Genomic DNA, 19,433 nt, shown 5'->3' on the forward strand with positions numbered 1-19,433 from the left:
TTCACTGGATAAACCAACCAGGAACCAAAGTTCCACTAAAGCTCCCCAAAAACCACTGCCAAGATCACTGCAGACCTACAGCTGCTGACAGGTCAGAAGGCAGAGAGATGAAAAGCTCCAAGGCTCAGTGAAAAATGCACATTTTGAAATGGAGTCTACTGATTCTTCTGGAGGGGCTCCCTCTTTTTGGAAGCCTTTCCAGATCAAGGACAGCTCTAGGCAAGGACAGAAGGGAATCACAGAGTCATAGAAAGGTTTGTGCTGGATGGGACCTTAAAGAGACCTTAAACAGACCCTGGATTTTCAAGGGGTACACAAAAGACTTGAAAATACCCCTTCAACACTGCAGTGGATCAGTTCATGCATTCTCACCACTGTTAATCACTGTGGCTTAGGGACTATGGGAGAAAATTTCTGAACCTTTTCTTGGCAGAACCAAAAAAAGGAAATACAATCTCCAAGTCAGGATCTCATAAGAAGAGTTCAATGCCCACTTCTGCTAGAAGATTACTATGTGATCTTGCAGACCAGTTTTCAGGCAAGGGGATGACAACCATTTCTTTGTTCTCCAGAGCCTCATCTGACAAAGCTCTCAAAACAAAAAGCCTCTCTGGAGCACACGCTTCCCTCAGTGGCTGCACAGAGCACACACTCAGCCTCTGGGTGTCACTGCAATGCCAGCAACCTCCCCCCCCTCAGCCCTTGGCCAGAAGAAAATTTTTCAAAGCAAACTCTCCATACAAGATCAGAGGCAGAGGCTAAACTGTAAAAGCATCATTGAATTCAAAGAGACCCTTTAGTTTCAATATTCTTTGAAAAGACATCTTTATTATAAAAGATATAGAAAATTAAAGTTAAACTTGTTTCTTGCACAATGTTAATCGCAGCAGTTACAAAACCCCACCAAGGTAAACATGTTTAAGAGCATTTCTATACCACAGAAGGGTTTGCTGCCTGCCATGGCACATGGCAGAGACATGCTCAGGATGAGTGCAGGGAGGATGGGCAGAGACCCAGGGAAGAGCTCCTTGTTCACCCCATGTGCCACACAACAGCACAGGGAAACTAGAGCCAAACCACAGGACTTCAGCCTTGCTTTGCTGTTTGAGGCAGATGGTCCAGCTCCAAGCAAGGATGGGGTTTGTCTCTAAACATCAGAGGGATTCAGTAACCTCGGACACTGTCTTTGAGCTCTCACTCCTTAAAGAAAAGCCATTTAAAAGTCATTCATGTCTATGCCAGGGTGCTTTAATTTCCAACAAAGTTCCCAGAAAAAGTTATTTTGCCAGTTTCCTCAGAAAGAGCAGTTTCTTACAGATTTCCTACCAAGAATTTAAAGGGGTGGCTGAGAGCTTAAGCTTCTGCCCCTGGGGAATTCCCTGATGGAGGCTCCATGCAGGAACCTGAGCAGCCACTCACCTCACAGAGGCAGGACTGTGCACTCAGCTGCCCTCACTGAAGGTTCAGACACAGGGAGAAGGAGGCAGAGTCACCATACCTTGTGTCATGGTACAGCATGTGAGACTTGAGCCATCCAGCAGTGCATGACAGACCCCCACTGGAGACCAGGACAGGGCACAAGGGACAAGCACAGGTAAAACACCCTCAGGTCTCTTTGGGATGAGCCAAAAATACATTGCTCCAGGTGACATTTGAAAATGGCTCTTGGGGTTTTTTTTGAGGAAGAGCATAAAGCCACCACATGAGATTGGTCCCTCATCTGTTTTTATACTACATTCTGCTTTGGGCAGATGCAATTCAAATAGGTAAGGAACACATTCAGTCAGCAAGGTTCCTGGTCAGTATCTTGCTAGCTGAATGCTGTTTTCACCCCTTAAAGGCAAAATTAAAAGATGATTAAAAATAAATAATTAGTGTTTCAGCCAACTCCAGGGGGAAAAAATTGCAATTGGCTACAAGGACCATATTTCCTTTTTTCTTTTATGACAGCACCATCAAAAAAAAGATACTATACCAGAGCAGAAACAAGACACAGGCTGTTGAGAAAGCAAACAGGGAGACAAACCTCTTGAGTTCTCTTAGCAGCCATCTCTGCACAGAGACCAGATGACTGACTCGCTACAAAACCACCCAAAAGCAAAGGAAAAAGTCTTCTTGTCTCAGATCAGTCCCCCTTCCCAAGCCCCACAGTGCACACATACAACAGTTAAGTCAGTGCAGTTTCAATTCAAGTCTCTCAGTTCAGTTCAGCTTGCAAGGTTCAGTAACACTTCTTGGAAACCAGTATGTCTGCAGCCACACGTTTTGTACCTGTTGGAAAGAGATGCTCAGTTCCTGCTGGTAGAACTCCTTGTATGTCCAGTCCCTGTCCCTCCCCTCACAGCTGGACAGGCTGCCCACCCTTGGGAGCGAGTGGGGCACTGCCTCAGCAGACATTTCCACAAGCAAGGAACAATCAGCAGGTTGCTTTCCAAGGCCTGTTTGATATTCCACGCACCCAAACAGCAAAGTGGACCCCACAGGATCAATGCCTGCCTTGGCTACAAGTACAGGATTCTGCAGCTGGACACAAGCAGGTTGCAGCAGGCAGAGTGTGCCACAGGAGTCACAAACAGCATGTAGTGTACTGGACAGTGAACTGTTCTGCTAAGCTGGCCAAGCAGCAATCTCTTATTCAGCAGGACAAATTAGCAGTGGTAAATCCTGCACCACTGGCTGCTTACTGGTAATCATCTCACCATTCCCAGTTCCCCCTCTCCATTCCCATCAGTTATTTGGCAAGTTACAGAAGAAGTGGAGTTCTCTCCCCAGCTGGCTGGTCTTTCTGGAAGAACTCTTTGATATGCAGCAGCTTGTTGTGGATCCTCTCTCTCAGGGGAGGGATATGATGGCTGGGGTCTAAGACATTGGTGCTTCTACGCTCCCTTTCCCTCTTCCAGGTGAGATAGGGATGTGGTGGGAAGGGCACCTCACTCCTCTCCCGGCGGAGCTGCACAGTGACCCCGCTGAGGGCCAGCATTGCCCACACTGACAGGATGATGAAGTCTGGAAAAGCAGAAACAGATTCCTGTAGCAAAGCAGAACATTCCTTGCTTTCCCAAACACAAACACTGAACTAGTTTTGTGACAGATAGGAATGAAGTATCATCCCCACATCCTCAGATACACAGAGTGACTCCACGCAGAGGCCAGGACACACAGGGAGCTGGGAAGAGTCTCTTCACTGTATTAGGCCTTGGACTGCCCACTCTGCACACTTCTCGGCAAGCTGCCAGCACAAGTCTGAGCAGCACCTTTCACAAGGGCCTTTGTCACAACACCTGCAGGAAGGTTCCTGCCTATGAGTCTACTCAGTACTGCTTTTGAAGGACTAAAATTTCTCATGTGGATGTTAAATCTCACACTGTACTGTGTTCTCCTTCCATCCCCTTCCTGCCCTTACTCTACTGTTTACAACAGAACCAAAGAGACAGTGATAAGGAGAATAAAGTCTCAGGAGGACTCACCATTCCTTTGAAAAGGCACATTGGTGTAAGCTCTGCTGAAATAATTGTTGAGGACCCTTCTGAGCAGGTCTAAGGTGATGTAAGCAAGGCTTGTGTAGACGTAACAAGCAACGGCCAGGACCACCGTGTAAGAGCCCACTATTCCAGAAGCCAAGATGTTCAGCTAGACAGGGAGAAAAACCACAGCTTCAGGAGACTGATGAACAATCTTTATTCCCCACCTCCCTAAGACAGTACAAGCATAGAATCATGGAATGGCCTGGATTGAAAAGGACCTGAAAGCCTATCCAGTTCCAACTCTCTGTCATGGGCAGGGACACCTTCCACTGCCCCAGGCTGCTCCAAGCCCTGTCCAACCTGGCCTTGGATACTGCCTGGATGGGGCAGCCACGGCTTCTCTGGACAAGTATTTTGTAATTTTTATCAGTTCTTCTGTGACAAATCAGCTGCACACACCTGTTATCCAGCCAAGTTGATAAGATAGCATGAGTCAACTAAATGCTGGTTTTAGTGGATGCTGCGTGCAAAATAAGTAATTTCTTAGCTTTTGGACCATTTAGCACAAGTAGGGCTAAACAGGAACTGCCTGCGACTGGCCCTGTGCAGAGCTTCACAAAGGTGTGCTAAGTTTTCTGTACATATTCCATGGGACGACATTTTGCACTAAGAAGTCTGATCCCCCTTCTCCCTCCCTCCTTCTGAGGTGACAGCAGAGTTACTTACAATTCTTGGGCAGCCAACAAAAAGCACTGGAATCATCAAGGCTACACAAGTAAAGGTCACCCAGAACACCACATCGTCACGGAAGACCCTGTAGTCTCCTGCCAAGACACCACATTCAGCAATGAAGGAAACATTTCTTTTTTCACAAGTGTTTGGGAGTCAGCTTTTTCCCCCCAAAACTCTGTACATTCAGAAATACCTGGAGTACATTGTTGAAAACCCAGCTTTTGAGTTCAAATCCTGACTGTTCAAGATGTATTGGAACAGTTAATCAAGAACAGAAAAACTGTCCTAGTTGAGATCTTGTCCATGGAACAATTTTTTAACAAGGTACATGTTTCTCACCTTGTAAGAATTAAAAGCACCAGAGTACTGCTGCCCAATAAGAAGCTGTTTTGTTGCTTCTGTGGGTTTCCAAACTAAAAATCTGCATCAGGCTCCAGAGTATGGTGCAAATGTAGCCATCACCACACCACCAGGCAACAAATTCTTCTGGGCTTTAGGAAAATTAAATCACTCAAACCCTTCTTTGCTCCCCCTGCCTTCTAAGGCCTGTGGATTCACCAGAGGGGATAAGCTGACCTCCAGCTCAGTCACTGTTCCACTTTAATGAAGAGCAACCAGGGACTGCATGGATTACCACAGAATCATGGCTTGAGTCAAACACAGATGACTGGAGAACAAAAAACTGTCCCACCAAAGGACCTCAAAAGGAGAAGTTCTGAGACTGAAAATTACAATAGCTGATGCTCTGATGTCCCAGAGGGACTCCAGCTCAGCAGGCTTACTGGCTTTTAAGCAATTTGTCCAAGGCCTTTATGCCTGAAGCCTTCAAATTAGACTGTAGATTTTCTACTGGTACTTGTTCTAGACAGAGAACAAGAGAGCAAGTGCATGCCTGGAGCAGAGCTGGTGTTACAGACATGGCACACAGGTTAAGCAGGAAGAGTCACCAAGTTCTCTGCAAAACAATCAGTTCCCTTTTCCCCAAGTACTTTTAATTACAGCACAGCAAAAAGAAGCTTTCAGGTGCATCTCTATTCCTCCCAGCACGGGAAAGGGAACCTTAAACATCCCAGTAAGATAAACCAGAGAGCGCCGTTCACTCTTGAGCCTTGCAGTGTGCCTGCAGCATGCGGGAACACAGCACTCACCAAGCAGAGGATTACAGTGCTTACCTAGGGGGGTAAAGAAGAGTGTTGAGGAGAAGAGAAATCCCAACACGAGTCCAATAACAAACATGCTGAGCAGGACAGAGCCAAATCTCCACCAGCTCACAACCAAGAGCAGGCCTCCAATGATTCCAGCCACTGCCGTCAAAATAAGACGCACTGAAAGAGAGAAGAGAAAATTCCAGCACCCTGGAAGCTTCAGTTCCTGCAGGAACATATTCAGCAGCTTTATTTACATGCATGTTTAGCTTTTTTCAGTGAGTTTGCATGAGACAAAAAAAGTACCAGAACGTGCTTCATGCACTTCACTTAGATGCCAGCCTGCAGCTGGGGATGTGCTGCTGAAAGAGTGGCAGGGGGGCTGGAATGGAGCCCTTGGCACCATGTACATCAGTTCCCTGAGTTCTCAGAGAGTTCAGGTGGCTACAAGATACTGCACATGTATCAAAAAAAGGAATTCTGTGAGGTGGCACAGACAGAAAGAACTAATTCTTTCTGGTCTGACAAGCTGGGTGCAGACCACCTACTTCCACTTTACAGATGAAACCTACATTTGATCTGGAACAGTGGTCTATGCATTGTGAAAGTAGGAAGAAAGTATGTTGCAAATTCCCACAGTTCCCAAACACCTCTAATCTTCTTGGATAGATACTGAAATTAAATTCAGCTATTAATTCTGCATCACTGTGATGCTGGAATGAACACTTATTCCGTTGCATTTTCAGCTATTATGGCAATCAGAGCTCAATCAGGCATCACCCTGCTACCCCTTCCTGTGGCTGGCCAACAGCACAACTGAGATTGTACCTGAAGGGTTCCTAAAAAGAGTTTGGGAAGAGCACAGGATATCCTGACAGATCTACTCACCATCATAGCTAAGGTCAGTTACCCTGGTAATGAACACAAAGAAGACAAATGCTGCGACAATGAAGCCCATGAAGAATAAATCTAGAGAAAAAGGAAAAAATATTTAGCAAGCTTCATACCAAGCCCACTTCCGTGGATCTTCCTCATTGTAATATGAAGATGTTTGAAGGAACATAGCAGCTCAAAAAAGGAGAGCCAGACAATATTTTTTCTTGACAGGGGTGTCCTCAAGCACTACAGATAGTCCAAAATTACATATTTATAGCTGTATTGCTCAGCATGCACCCTAGTTCTAGGTTTCTATTCTTTGCATCCCAAAAACTTCCTGCTCTGAGCTTAAAGGCTCAGAGCCCATAAAAGCAAAGCAGTGGGCCTAACTGGCACAGCATCACTATGAAGTGAATCTCGGTAATAACACCATCATTCTAAGTTACACAGAGTAACATTTATGAAGTTCCAACCAGATTTATGAAATTAAATATTCAGTACCTGTTTTCCAGAATCTGTGTCCAAAAAAGCAGGTGAAAAGACCAAGAACAGCAAAAGCAGTGAAGAATACTTTGGTAGAGAGTTTACCTACAAGAAGAAGGACAGGTTTAGTAGAGCATTCCAACTAGTAGTCCCAACAGAGATTAAGGTATGGTCAGGTTGCTGTCACAAACTTTACTGACAAATTGAGAGCTGCCACTCTGTCAGATCTGCAATGCCTGAACTAAAAGTTGGCTTGGTAAGATCTCCAACAGAACATTGAAATAGTCCCAGACTGATTTACAAATCAAGAGCTTCCTCCTTATTCAAGAGAAGTTTCTGTAAGTAGATGTAACTTGTTTATAATACAAATATAAATTTGCCAGAAAAGTCTCTACTCAGGTTTAAAAAAGGGACATCCAGTCATCTGTAAAAATCAATGCTATGGGATTAGTGACAGGCAGCAGCTATAGGCTTAATCACTGCAGTCTTCACCATTTGTCTCCCTCTCATACATTTGCCATGCAACAAAAATGATCATCAGCATCCCATTATAGCTCACCTCCATCTTCTCTTAAATTTCTTACCAATATTTAAGCTATTTGCAGAAGTAAACTATATTTTCCATGTGCTCTGAATTAGAGAAATTTAGCCTAGATAATTTGTCTCACGTTGTCATAAGACAACATTGAGTTTGACAAAACTCACTTGTGTTACAGTATATAAGAAGATAATAATGAGAACAAATATTACTTTATGAATCAAATTCTACCAATTACTTGTGTCCCTTCTGTATTCATAATGGGAGTGGTGGCTTTGCTGTGTCTGCACAAATTCCATCATTATATAGCTTTGTACAAAGCAGCATGACTTGGTAGTCACTCCACTACAGCTGACATTATCTTCATTCTTATTTTAGATGACTGCCTCCTTTCAAAATACCTTCAGGATTTCTGTTAGCACCAGCACAGTTAGAAAAATGTGGCTGGAGGCTAATCTAGTCTGTGTTTTATTAGCTCAGCTTCACATCCAGCATCTATAGTCCTACAAATTATTTGAAATTATGTATCCAGTTGAAATGGACAAAGCTAGGATGGCACTACAGAGTTCAGAGTTACATTTGCAAGCCACATATTAAACCTCCATTAACTTAAACCTTTGATTGCTAACGGTTCTCCTTAGTCTTACTTCATCATTCTAGACTTTCTCCCTCATCAAGAAGGAGACTTCGCTGAAGTAACAAAATATACACAGTGTAAAACAAATATCTCCTGCACACGTTGGAAAAAGAATCTTAAAGCACATTTGGCATGTTGGAGCACAAGAAGCTACAGAGGAGTTGGCAAGGACATACAATTCCCAACTTACTGAGGGAAGAGCAGTTATCTACCAGGTCAGTAAAACTGCAGGCATATGTATGCACAGGTATGTATGCAGCAGAAGTGTTCCAAAGAGGATCCCACACTATGACATTGTAGATCACACCTTGCCCAGGAAGTGAGGAGAAGTAGACATTGGTCTTGTCATCAGCTGTCAGCGTAAGCATCTGGAAAAGTAAATATCTGTGTTAAAGGCTCACAGGATGGAACCCTTCCCTCCAGCACTACTGTGTTTTCTGTCAGGGGAGAAGATTCTCCCACTCCTGTTCTGCTCCTCCCTGCCTGAGGGCACAGTTCATGTTCCCTACCAGCCTGACCCAGGTCTGGCCTCCGAGGCAGGCAAGGCTGCCATTCCACTCCCCAGCAGGGCCAGGGAGCTTGCTCACATCTCCCCTCCAGGAAGATAAGCACAGGGGAGGAGACAACAAGAGAGCCCCACAGGCACGTGGCTGGCACCCAGTGCTTGGGGCTCACCTTAATGCCATTGGCTTTGACACTGTGCACCCCGGACATTTTCCGTATGTGGCTCATGAGCGCCACCTCGGACAGGTCATTCTCGGGCAGGAAGTACTGGTACACTTCGTAGCGCAGCCGCCAGCGGGAGCTCTGGCCAGTCCCTGAATCACAGGAGGGGGGGCTTGCTCCTCTGCAATGAAAAACACATCAGCCACAGACCACAGCGTTACTGTTTGTCTTTCCATGCAGTTCTGAAGAGTCTTCTCCATTCCGTGCCTATCACTTGTGACACCAGGCACCATTCAGGAAATAACACCTTTTAACTTGAAGTCTCAAGTTAAACAAAACTCTGGATCATTATCATGCTCTAGTACTAGGAAAGAAATAAAACTGGCTGTAACATACAATTGCTTCTCAAACAAATTAAGCTGTTACAGGGAATGGAAAGATCCAGTATTTACTGACTGCTTACATTTCTGAAGTTGCATAACCTCCCCCACAAGATGTAACTCTCAACCTTTATCTCCCTCATGCAGTACCTCTTCCCCTCCTCCTTTTCCCCATTTACATTTGTTGCAGCAAACAAGATTCCTGCCAGCAGCTGGATGGTTCATCTGTTACAGCAGGGTATTATTTTAGCCTTTTGGCCAATACTGGACAGAAGGTGTTGCTCAACACACTGAAGTTCTCCACACACCTGGTATATCCCAAGTTTGCAGGGGCAAACTTGATGTGTATATCAACCAATGTGTAGTCCAGGTAAATATTTGGATCCACTTCCAAGTCAAATTCTAGATTGCAGCCCCCAGGAACAGGATCTAGAACACAGAGAACATGACTGCAGTTACACACTTGCAGGAACAATCCACTTGCTGAGCACAGAAAATCATCAGGTCCTGGCCCTGCAGGCAGCAAAAGGGTTTCACTGCAGCCTGTGACAGGTCCCCACACATGAGTGACTCCAGTGACTGGAGTGTTGGAATGGAAGGATTCAAGCTCCTGCCAGGTCCTGCACATGGTTCAGGACAATGCCAAGCACAAACAAAGGCTGGGTGGGGAAGGGATTGAGGGCAGCCCTGAGGAGAAGCACTTGGGAGTGTTGGCTGATGAGAAGCTTGACATGACCCAGCAATGTGTGCTCACAGCCCAGACAGACACCAACATCCTGCATGCAAAGAGGAGAGGGCAGCAGGGCCAGGCAGGGGGGACCTGCCCCTCCAGTCTGCTCTGGCAAGACCCCACCCCAACACAAGAAGGATGTGGACCTGCTGGAGTTAATCCAAAGGAGGACTATGAAGATGACCAGAGGGATGGAGCACCTCTCCTATGATCAAGATTCAGTGTAGGGGTTGTTCAGCCTGGAAAAGCTTTGGGGAGACCTTTCCAGCAACCTTCCTATACTTGAAGGGAGCCTACAAGAAAACTGGAAAGGGAATTTTTACAAGGGCCTAGGGATAACAGGACAAGGGGTAATGGCTTTAAGCTGAAGGAAGGTAGATTTAGATTGGATATTGATAGCTTGGGTTTTAGCTTTCATATTTTTCAGATTCTCTGCTGCCTAGGTGTGTAGCTCTGAGCTTCATATTAGGCATCAGTAAGTTCTCTTTGCAGGGTAGGTAGACAAAACAATCCTTTTCCAGCCTGAGACCAAGGACAACCGTTACAAGTTTCCAGAAAGTATAAACAATGGAGAACTGAAAAGAGCAACAAGGAGGATGTGATTTCATAACCCGAAGCTATAATTGGACAACTAACTCCAATATGCAAGTGGACTAAAACTTATAAAAGTGTGAGATCTCGTGACCAGTCATCCATTTTGTGACCATTTTGGGTCCATCTTGGCTGTAGCCCTGGCCAGGCTCTTGTACTGCCCAAGGTATATCCATTAAGGCATTTCAATAAATACCTACTTTATTCCTTTAGCTCTGTCTAGTTTCTGTTCCAGGTTCAGCCTCTCAAGGCATCAATATGACGAAGAAATTCTTCCCTGTGAGGGTGATGAGGCCCTGGCACAGGTTGCCCAGAGAAGCTGTGGATGCTTCATCCCTGGAAGTGTCCAAGGCCAGGCTGGATGGGGCCCTGAGCAACCTCAGGGGAGGACACCTAGAGGAAGGTGTCCCTGCCCATGGCAGAGGGGGTGGAACTGGATGATCTTTATGGTCCCCTTCCAATCCAAACAGATGTGTGATTCCATAATCACATGCACAGCAGTTTTCTATTCTAAGGCTTAAGTCATGGCAAGACCACAGAGTACCTCCAATACACAACTCACAATTCAGCAGTGACAATAAAAACCTTTTCAGCCCTTTTCAAAAGAATTTCTGGTATCTCCATCAGATTTCCACCATGTAAGACTGAAAGGCCAACACTTCATTCCAGAGATGACTTGCCTGAGCAGAGCTGGCATGCCCTGAGCACGTACCTCTCTCCATGTAGGGGATGGAGATGGCGGTGCTGACCACCTGGCCGGCAGCCAGGGCACGCAGGTACCACGTGCATACCGTCTGCTCCGGCCGAAGGACGGACACCAGCCCTCTGTCCACCCCGACTCCTGAGCTGTTCACCGACGGAGTCTGCACAGAAACAAATTACTGAAACAAACAGTTCTTCTTGAGACGATTCCTATCACAGTTTGATAACATTCCTGTATTTTGATAATATCACAGGAGGCTATTCCTGCCACAAACCTGCCAGGAACATACATCAGTGCCAGTTACAACAGATCAGGCTCTGCCCAAAATGTATTTGTGCTTGTAATTGTCCAGCTCCATGTGTAGGGCCTTGCACTTGGCCTTGCTGAACTATACCAGGTCTGCCCACCTCTCAACCTGTCAAGGTCCCTCTGGATGGCATCCCTAGCTGGTGAAAAAAGAGAACTCTGACACTACACACTGCCTTGGCTCAGGCTCAAAAACCCAAGTGACAAGTGTGGGACTCCTAAAGAGCTGATAATCACAAGCAGGTTGCAGCAAAATCCAGCTAGTAGATCTGGAAATAGACTGACTAGTAAAAATGTAAAAGAACTTGAGTATCCCTCACAAAATGTTGTGAGATGGCAGCAAGGAAGTGTTCTGGCAACCAGCATACAGAAGCACCTTCCTATCTCTACCAGAATGGACATGACTGTATGACAGCTTCCTTAACACTAGCAATGCCAGATGTTTTTGGGGCCAGGCCAACTACTGACCCAATCCCCAGCACCACCATCCCTTCCATAACCAGAGCTCTTAGGGAAAGATAAGCAGCAATAACAGTATCACAATCTCACAGCTGGAACAGCCAGTTGACCCGCAGCCACATTTTCAGCATGGAAAGTGCCTTTGGCCAAGGCAGCCACAGTTACCCAAGGCAACGCTGCAAGGAAGCACATTGGACATGGCAGACTTTAAGGTCTGGCTCAACTTCATATTTCTAGAGGCAGGACAGCCCTAAAAGCAGTACAGCTGCATTTATGCATCTCTGCCCTGGGCCTGGTAAGGGCCATGAATGCAAAGAGGATCTGAACTGGCAGCAGAGGATTCTACCAATGGCAAGCAAAGACTGAACAGGTGTAACAGTAATGTCTCAGCCCTGTAATCCTGGCTGTTTCACCAGTACAAGGATGGCTGAGCTGGGTGACTTGTGTTACAGGTCTACATTTTCTAAGCTTCCCAGGATACTTCTTGGCACTTAGTATATTCTGATTTCAAAGATGCTGCTGGAGAGAGGGGAACTGGATTGCAGCCATCAGATCTCCATCTACCATCTTCAGCTTAGTCCATGTTCTGTTCAAATACCAGTGAGAGCCTCCCAGCACCACCACAACAAAATCAGTATTTTACTGACTCATTTTGTCCCATCATTACTGAGATACAGGGTACAGCAGCAGGAATGTTTCTATTGCTGTCTAGAAGTAGCAGCTTTCACTGGAGTATGTAGAGGAATTTCTCCATGTGTTACCCCAAAAGAGGATTAGATTCAGGACAAGGAGCTGGGATAACAACACATTATATCTGCACTGGTTAAATCCAAGCCATGGGAACAGCAGACAACTAAACATCCCAAACTGGTGCATCTGGCAAACACTTGCACAGATCTGGTTTTAATGTGACAAGCTGATGGACAACGGTCAGTAGAGCCACATGACAAAAAGCACCACTTCCACCAAATAAAGAGCCTTGAAACATTTTCAAGCCAGCTCTGACATTCCTTTGGCATTCAGTCTTTCAAAATAGCAGCTATGACATATAAGTACGAGAAAGGATTTCTGAAGCTACAGTAACACTGTCTAAAAGCCAAGCAGGTAAAAGACACTCTTTATTTATACAGCTTCAGTCCATTAGTCCTACATGTACCACAGCCAAGTCCTTTGTTGAAAGACAGGCAGCACTTAACAGAAGTGACACTCTTACCTTATCAAAGGATATGACCACATCATTCTGCTGGGCATGCACTTGAAAAATAACCACAGTCACATTGCTGGCGATGTTCCTGATTACAGCCTCCACTGGATTGGTCTGGTTAAGTAGCACATTTCTGAATTTTCCCAAGGAGAGCTCAAGAAGACCTGCATTACAAAAAAACGGAAGATAAAGGGCTTTTTTGGTCCAGAGGGAAGCAATTACCAGGGAAGCCTGGAAGTTTTCAGTAGCCCAGTATTAATCAGCTGGGAGCAGAGCAGGATGTTGCTTCGTGCTGCTCTCATCCTGTGAGCTGTACCAAGCTTTCAGAGACTGCTGCACACAGAGCTGTACCTGCAGACACAGGCACAGCCAGGGTACCTGCCCTGCAGCTGGCACTCACCTGAGCACAGGGACAGAGCTTCCTGCCAGGAGTAAGGATTTGATACAGCTCAGCCAATCAGCCAGCTACACTCCAAAAAGTCAGTAAGAGAAGATACTGAAGACTGCCTGATCTTTGGCAAATACAGGCAGGTATGTTTGTACCAGCCAGCCAACTTGCACAATATCCATCAGACTTTTCAGGTGAATTCCTACAAACCATGGGAATTGAAGTCAAGTTCCAGAAGACTGAGTCAAATCTGTAGTTTACATACATACATTTACCCACTTTCAGCTATTCCACATTTTTTGCTGCCAAACAGTTTTTAATCATTAGGACTGCTGCATCCCCATCTCTAGACCTAAAAATCTGACTAATTTTTCCTAGACACAACCCAGACCATTTTTTCTTACAATGAGCATAACCCCATGATCCACTGTCATTTTAATTTAAAGAGAACCACATGACCTAGGATACAAGAGCTTTGAGAATCAGCTTTGGCTTGTCATTCAAGTCCTGCAAGCAAGCCTGGCTTCTCACTGTGCTGCAGGGACAGGGGATGCCAAGGCAGGAAAGCGAAGCAGCCACATAGAAGCCACAAGATGCTCTTTGGTTGGTGGCTGCAGCCAGGCTGCACAATGCCTTTCAGGCTCTTCCCTGAATTCCTCTGCCTGCCTGTACCCAAACAGACCCAAAACTTATCAAGCCTGAACATACACACTTCCTCAGTGAAGTTGCCTCTGGTGGAAAGGGTTGGTATTGCCGAGTTCCCTAACAGAGTCACCAGCAGCACCGTCCAAGGGACACTTGCTGGTGACACTGAGGGGCTCCCATTCCACAGGGAGGGTGACAGTTTACTTACCTGAAACTATACCCAGTACTCTGACTGATTTTCTGTTACTTTTCTCTCTCTTCTGCCAAGAACTGGCATCATTGGCCAGTGTTTTGGCCTCCTGATATGTTAAAAGAGGGGAGCTGTTATGCCTCCTCCACTCCATACAGTGAGGGAAGGAACTTCAACCTACATGCTCACTCCCAAAATTCAATTAATACCAGTACTGCATCACCAATAAAACCTCGGCTAAAATATGGGGGTTCATAAACTACTTGTGAGGAAAGAAAGATGCTCCATTTTTCTTCTCCATCATCTGCAATTTGTGTTAAGGTAGAAGCTTCTACATCAATTTTTCACACAGTAATGTAAAATTAAAACTGCAAAAAAAATTTGTGCATCCTTCAGTTTCTGATTCTTCAGAGTCCCTTGAGCAGCATTCAGTTATCCTCTGATCCTTCCTCACTAGCTCAAGTTCTATCACAAATGCAAGTAGCAGTATGAATGCTAAAGAAAAGCATTCAGAAGGCACAGACTATACATTGATACATTCAGAAATTTACAGTGAATGCTTACAATTCACAAAAAATATTTTTCTTTGATCTTTAAAAACTTTAGCAGAGCTTCCTGAACCAAGACATTCACACTTTTGTTCTTTGAGAAAAAAGCTGAGACCATACACATTCTCTGTGTGATCTACATCAAGGGGAAAAAGCTGCATTGTTCCGCCTTGTTTCTCACCTCCACTCTGTACCCATACCCAGGGGCCTCTGCATAAATAAGGACAGATTCATCAGCAGGACACACAGCCACTACTTCAGCGTGATCATGAGACTCTAAATGTCAGAGGCACTCTCTCAAGTTTAATTAGCGTGGTGAATTAAGGTATGGTGTTCTATATTGCTTTCTGTTTGCATAACTGCTCCGAGAACAGCACATGTGACATACATTATCCCAAAGTCTGGGCACAAGAGCAGAGACACAGGATGAAGAACATCTACACCCATCAGACAAGTCTTGTCTTGTCAAACATCCTTTGAAGGTGGACACAGAGCCTCAATGACCACATAGTGCTGGTCACAGCATGCAACCTTCTCCTTTGGGCAAGCTTGATCTGCCCAGAGGTGGCCCACCAGGCAGGTCTGCAGGACCAGCAGCACATTTAACACCATCTCACAAGTGAGAGAGTTGATCCAACAAGTCAGCAACAGAGACAGGAGCAAAATCCAGGCATCCCAACTTGTTTTATTGCTTCCAACAGTGAAGGTCTGGAAGCACTCCAAAGTGTCAGTATATGCTCTCTTCCTTGCCCTGTAGGAAGGACTGTAACAGTCACTGCACATCAGAGTAATTTTGGGTTAGATACATGAGAGGAACCCAAACTATTACAGAGCTTATCAACTACACAGATGGTGAAAGGAAGCCAGCACTGCTGAAACCGAGCAGCAGCAGAGCAGAGATGGAGCACTGAGCATGTATTACTCCATAAAGAGCACCAGAACTGGAGCACAGTTAGTCCTGCACACAGAACTGGTGAACAGAGCAAACAGCCCACTCTGTCACCTCACACTACCTCTTCTCTCACATGAGGGGCAAAGCCAGTAAAGACAGCAAAGAAATAGAACCTCCTGAAACTCTTCTGAGATCAGAAGTCCTTATTCCTAACTCAAAACAAGACAAAACAATTCCAGAGCCTCTGCGCTTGTTATCCCTTCCCTGTGACACACAGTTTCCCCAACAGGCTACACCCAGTTTTAACTGTTTCCATTGTGCTGATTCAGTGCCAAGCTCTTGGCTGCTCTGATGCTTTGAGTAAACCACATTTCCAGCTCCAATAGCCAAGTGTTACTCCCCACCACCACAGAGCAGTTAACCACACAGAGTTCTTAATTACACCTAGCAGTCCAATTTCCAGTAAGAAATACAACTGAAGAAATGCCCCTGCTGCCTATACAGAACAGTCTTCACCTGCAGAGCCATGCTCAAACACTATGCTTCCCTCAGAGAGGTTCTGTGCAGTCATTTCTACTGGGTGCTGAGCACCTTTCAGTGGATATGCAAAACAACCTGATGTAAGCAAACTCCAGGAGCTAAGGAGAACTTCCCAGTGCAGGGAGTACAACAACAAGTAGTCACATGAAGACATTTAATGAAGATGAAGTGCAAGCTCAGACCAACAACCAGTTTGAGTAAGAAAAACATTAGCATACAGTTACTTAACAGAATAAAGCCTGGAGCCATATCCTATCAGACCTGTAAGGCCATGCAGACCCAGATCATGGGAGTCTGGCTACAGGGTCTGTCTTCCCACACTACTGAACCCCCAAAAAATACAGCACCTACCCAGCTCCCAAAAGAAGCAGGAATACTTCTGAAAGCTTCTGAACTTTGACTGTGTGTGTACTGAGACTCATGCTTAGAACAGCTTGATGCTTAAAGCAGATACCACAGAAGGTGGCTTGTCACCATCTGCACCATTCCCATCCCAGAGGACTATTCTGTTCACCAGGCTAGAGGTCTTTACAGCCTCAAAAGTGAGGGAAGAGGTTTGTGTGAACTTCTAAAGTATCATCTCTGCATAGATTAAATAGCTGGCACAAACAAGTTTCACCCAGATAAGCTCCCTTTACAAAAGCACCGCTCAGTCCTGATTACAGTATAAATTCACTTTAGTTTTTCCAAAACTAAACAGCCCCCTTGGGATGTAGCAAACACAGCCAGTTGAACTCCTCCTCAGGAAGACAGAGCTCCCTGGAAGGCAACAAACACAATGTATAAAACACTTCTGCACAAAGACCAAGTTTGAGGAGCTGCAGACCATCAGAAACCCAGAGAGGTAACACAGGCCATCATGCAAAGTTTTTTACTAACCAGCACTTTTTAAATGAAGCAGGATCTTCAAGGATTAGGCGTTAGCAGAGCCCATCCCTGCAAAGTGGGTGTCCACAACTGAATAAGCACAAGACAATTTCAAATCAGTGAACCATTAAGCAAGTAGCCTTGTTTAAAGGCCCTAATGATCAGCTAGACTCTAGTACACAAATTACACAGCTTATTAGATTTTCACAAGGGAAATATTTTCCCCCTCCACCCTCAATCGTGCAAGGAAAAACAGCAACAGGTTCCTTCAAGGCAAAGCAGCTTGCTTAGTCTCATAGTTGCTTTGCCTTTTTACATATTGTAAAAAAAATTACTCAACACATGACCCATTTTCATCAAGTCCAGGAGACAAACTGCTTGTTAGCATCCTTTAAGTTATCTTAAGGACATCAAGGTCTAAGAAAGCAGAGCTTTCATTCTCACACCTGCGTGTGACCATCAGGTGCACAGCCAAAGCTTTTAGGTCCTGCAAGAAACAGGGAATACTCGGCTCTCCCCTAGGATCTTGGGCATGAGACTTGGGCAGAGAGAAGCCTTCCACACCCGGGACTGGTTCCAAATGCTGTCCTGCAGCCCTTCAAAGTATCCCAAGAGTCTCCTTTGGGACAATTAAGCTTCATTCATTCAAGGCCAGGTTGGGTGGGGCATTCAGGAACTTGGTCTAGTGGAAGGGGTCCACTAGACCATTGCAGGGGGGTTGAAATGAGATGAGCTTTAGAGTCCCAAACCATTCGATGAGTCTATGGTTAGAAGCAAGTATAAAAATAAAGCAAAACTAAGAGGAGGAGGCTTACATCAGCCCTGATACAAAGGACTGATTGCTTATCTCTGAATTATCTCTGAGAGGAAACTGTTTATTTTTTCCTTTATTTGAACAGATAAGAATTTAACCAGAAAAAAAAAAAGGGACTGTAAATCTTCCCAAACTATACTGATTATAGCACACTTAACTCTGGACTCCTATTTTGGTCACATGCAGGAACACAGAGAAATTACAAAAAAAGCCCGTGCCAAATAAAGTCAGACTACATCAGTACAGACAAAAAGTAAGTTTAGGAATCAAGCTGCAAATTCTAGGTTTTGCTCCTTTCCATAGTTTTATAGCGACAATGGTTTTCAACCCACCATCCACTAGGGTGGTGGGAACCCATGCACACCTGTACACAGTCAGGGTGGAAAAACCAAGCAAACAAAACCAAACCTCCTTTTAACCATATTCCCCTTACCATGTAAACAAACTCATGTTCATAGGTAGCAAATATCACCTTGTTTCTGTTCGGGGAATCCAGCCCTACACCAGCCGCATCAGCTGTACCGCACCTAAAATGATTCCGAATTATCCACGAAACAGTTAAAATTATGGCATCCATAGCAATTAAGGCATTAAAAAAAAAAAAAGTGGATAGGGAGGGAAAGCGGGGAAAAAGGGTGGCTCTCCTTGTCCATATGAAAGATTAAGATAATCACTAATCGCTTCTACAGCGCCGCAGGCAGCTATGCTCCGCACTCCTGCTCATCCCTCCGGACAGCGGCCAGCACCGGGGACAGCCCAAAAGGCTCCGCAGCCGCAGCAAGCCCCAAGAGGCTCCGCACTGGCAGGCAGCAAGCCCCCGCCGCTGGACACGACCCGGGCACAGCCCCGCGGTTCCCGGTACGAGCCGGGCTCCTCCGGCCGCTTAATGGCGGCCACAGCCCCACGCGCCCCCCGCTCCGGCTCACACCGCCCTCACCTGAGGCTCCGCCATGGCGCAGGACCCCCATGAGCAGCAGGAGCACCGCGGAGCGCGGCGAGACCCACATGGCGCCGCGGAGGGAGCGGGGAAGGGGGGCTGAGGCCGGGAAAGGCCGGGCAGCTGGGGCGGGGCGGGCGCTGGGGGCGGCCCGCAGGCGGGGCCCGCCCGCCCGGCTGGATGGAGCCGCTCCCGCCCCCTCCGGCACCTGCGGCAGGGCCCTGCCGGGACGGGCGGTGGGAGTGCGGAGGGGAAGCGCTTGGCCGCAGTAACAGCTGCGAACTCCTAAAAATGCACGGTGGGGTTCGGACCGGCAGTTTGGGACTTGGGGCTTAACCTTGGGACGTGAAGAGACCCCACTTCCCAGCAAACAAAATCCTCACCCAGCCGTGCCGTCGCGAAAACACTTTGGGCGGATAATAAAATTTGTATGATTGCTGCACCCGCAGCATCTGTGACAAGGCTTCAGAGTGGTTAATTCCAAAGGCGTGTTGTGACAGGATAACAGAAATGGCTTCAAACTGAGTTTTAGATTGGATATTAGAAGAAATTCTTCCTTGTGAGGGTGGCAAGGCCCTGGCACAGGAAAGCTGTGGCTGCCTCATCCCTGGAAGTGTCCAAGGCCGGGTTGGATGGTTGCTCTGAGCAACCTGGGATAGTGGAAAGTGTCCCTGCCAGTGGCAGGAGTTTGGAAAGAG

At 46.1% G+C, this 19,433-nt stretch overlaps 1 protein-coding gene across 1 annotated transcript; it reads right to left on the bottom strand.

Moving 5' to 3' along the window:
• Positions 1–808: 808 nt before the first annotated feature.
• Positions 809–18,838, bottom strand: TM7SF3 (transmembrane 7 superfamily member 3). The gene is made up of 12 exons (XM_066549860.1): positions 18,736–18,838; positions 12,924–13,078; positions 10,955–11,105; positions 9,230–9,350; positions 8,551–8,722; positions 8,066–8,243; positions 6,719–6,805; positions 6,230–6,310; positions 5,369–5,521; positions 4,191–4,288; positions 3,468–3,630; positions 809–3,006 (listed from the first exon to the last, which is right to left on the bottom strand). Exons 1-12 carry the CDS (start codon positions 18,803–18,805, stop codon positions 2,744–2,746), a joined length of 1,692 nt encoding a protein of 563 aa, XP_066405957.1. The 5' UTR covers positions 18,806–18,838; the 3' UTR covers positions 809–2,743.
• Between the last annotated feature and the right edge of the window lie 595 nt (positions 18,839–19,433).

This window comes from Molothrus aeneus, chromosome 5 (genome assembly GCF_037042795.1).
Source record: "Molothrus aeneus isolate 106 chromosome 5, BPBGC_Maene_1.0, whole genome shotgun sequence".
Taxonomy (NCBI): Eukaryota; Metazoa; Chordata; class Aves; order Passeriformes; family Icteridae; genus Molothrus; species Molothrus aeneus.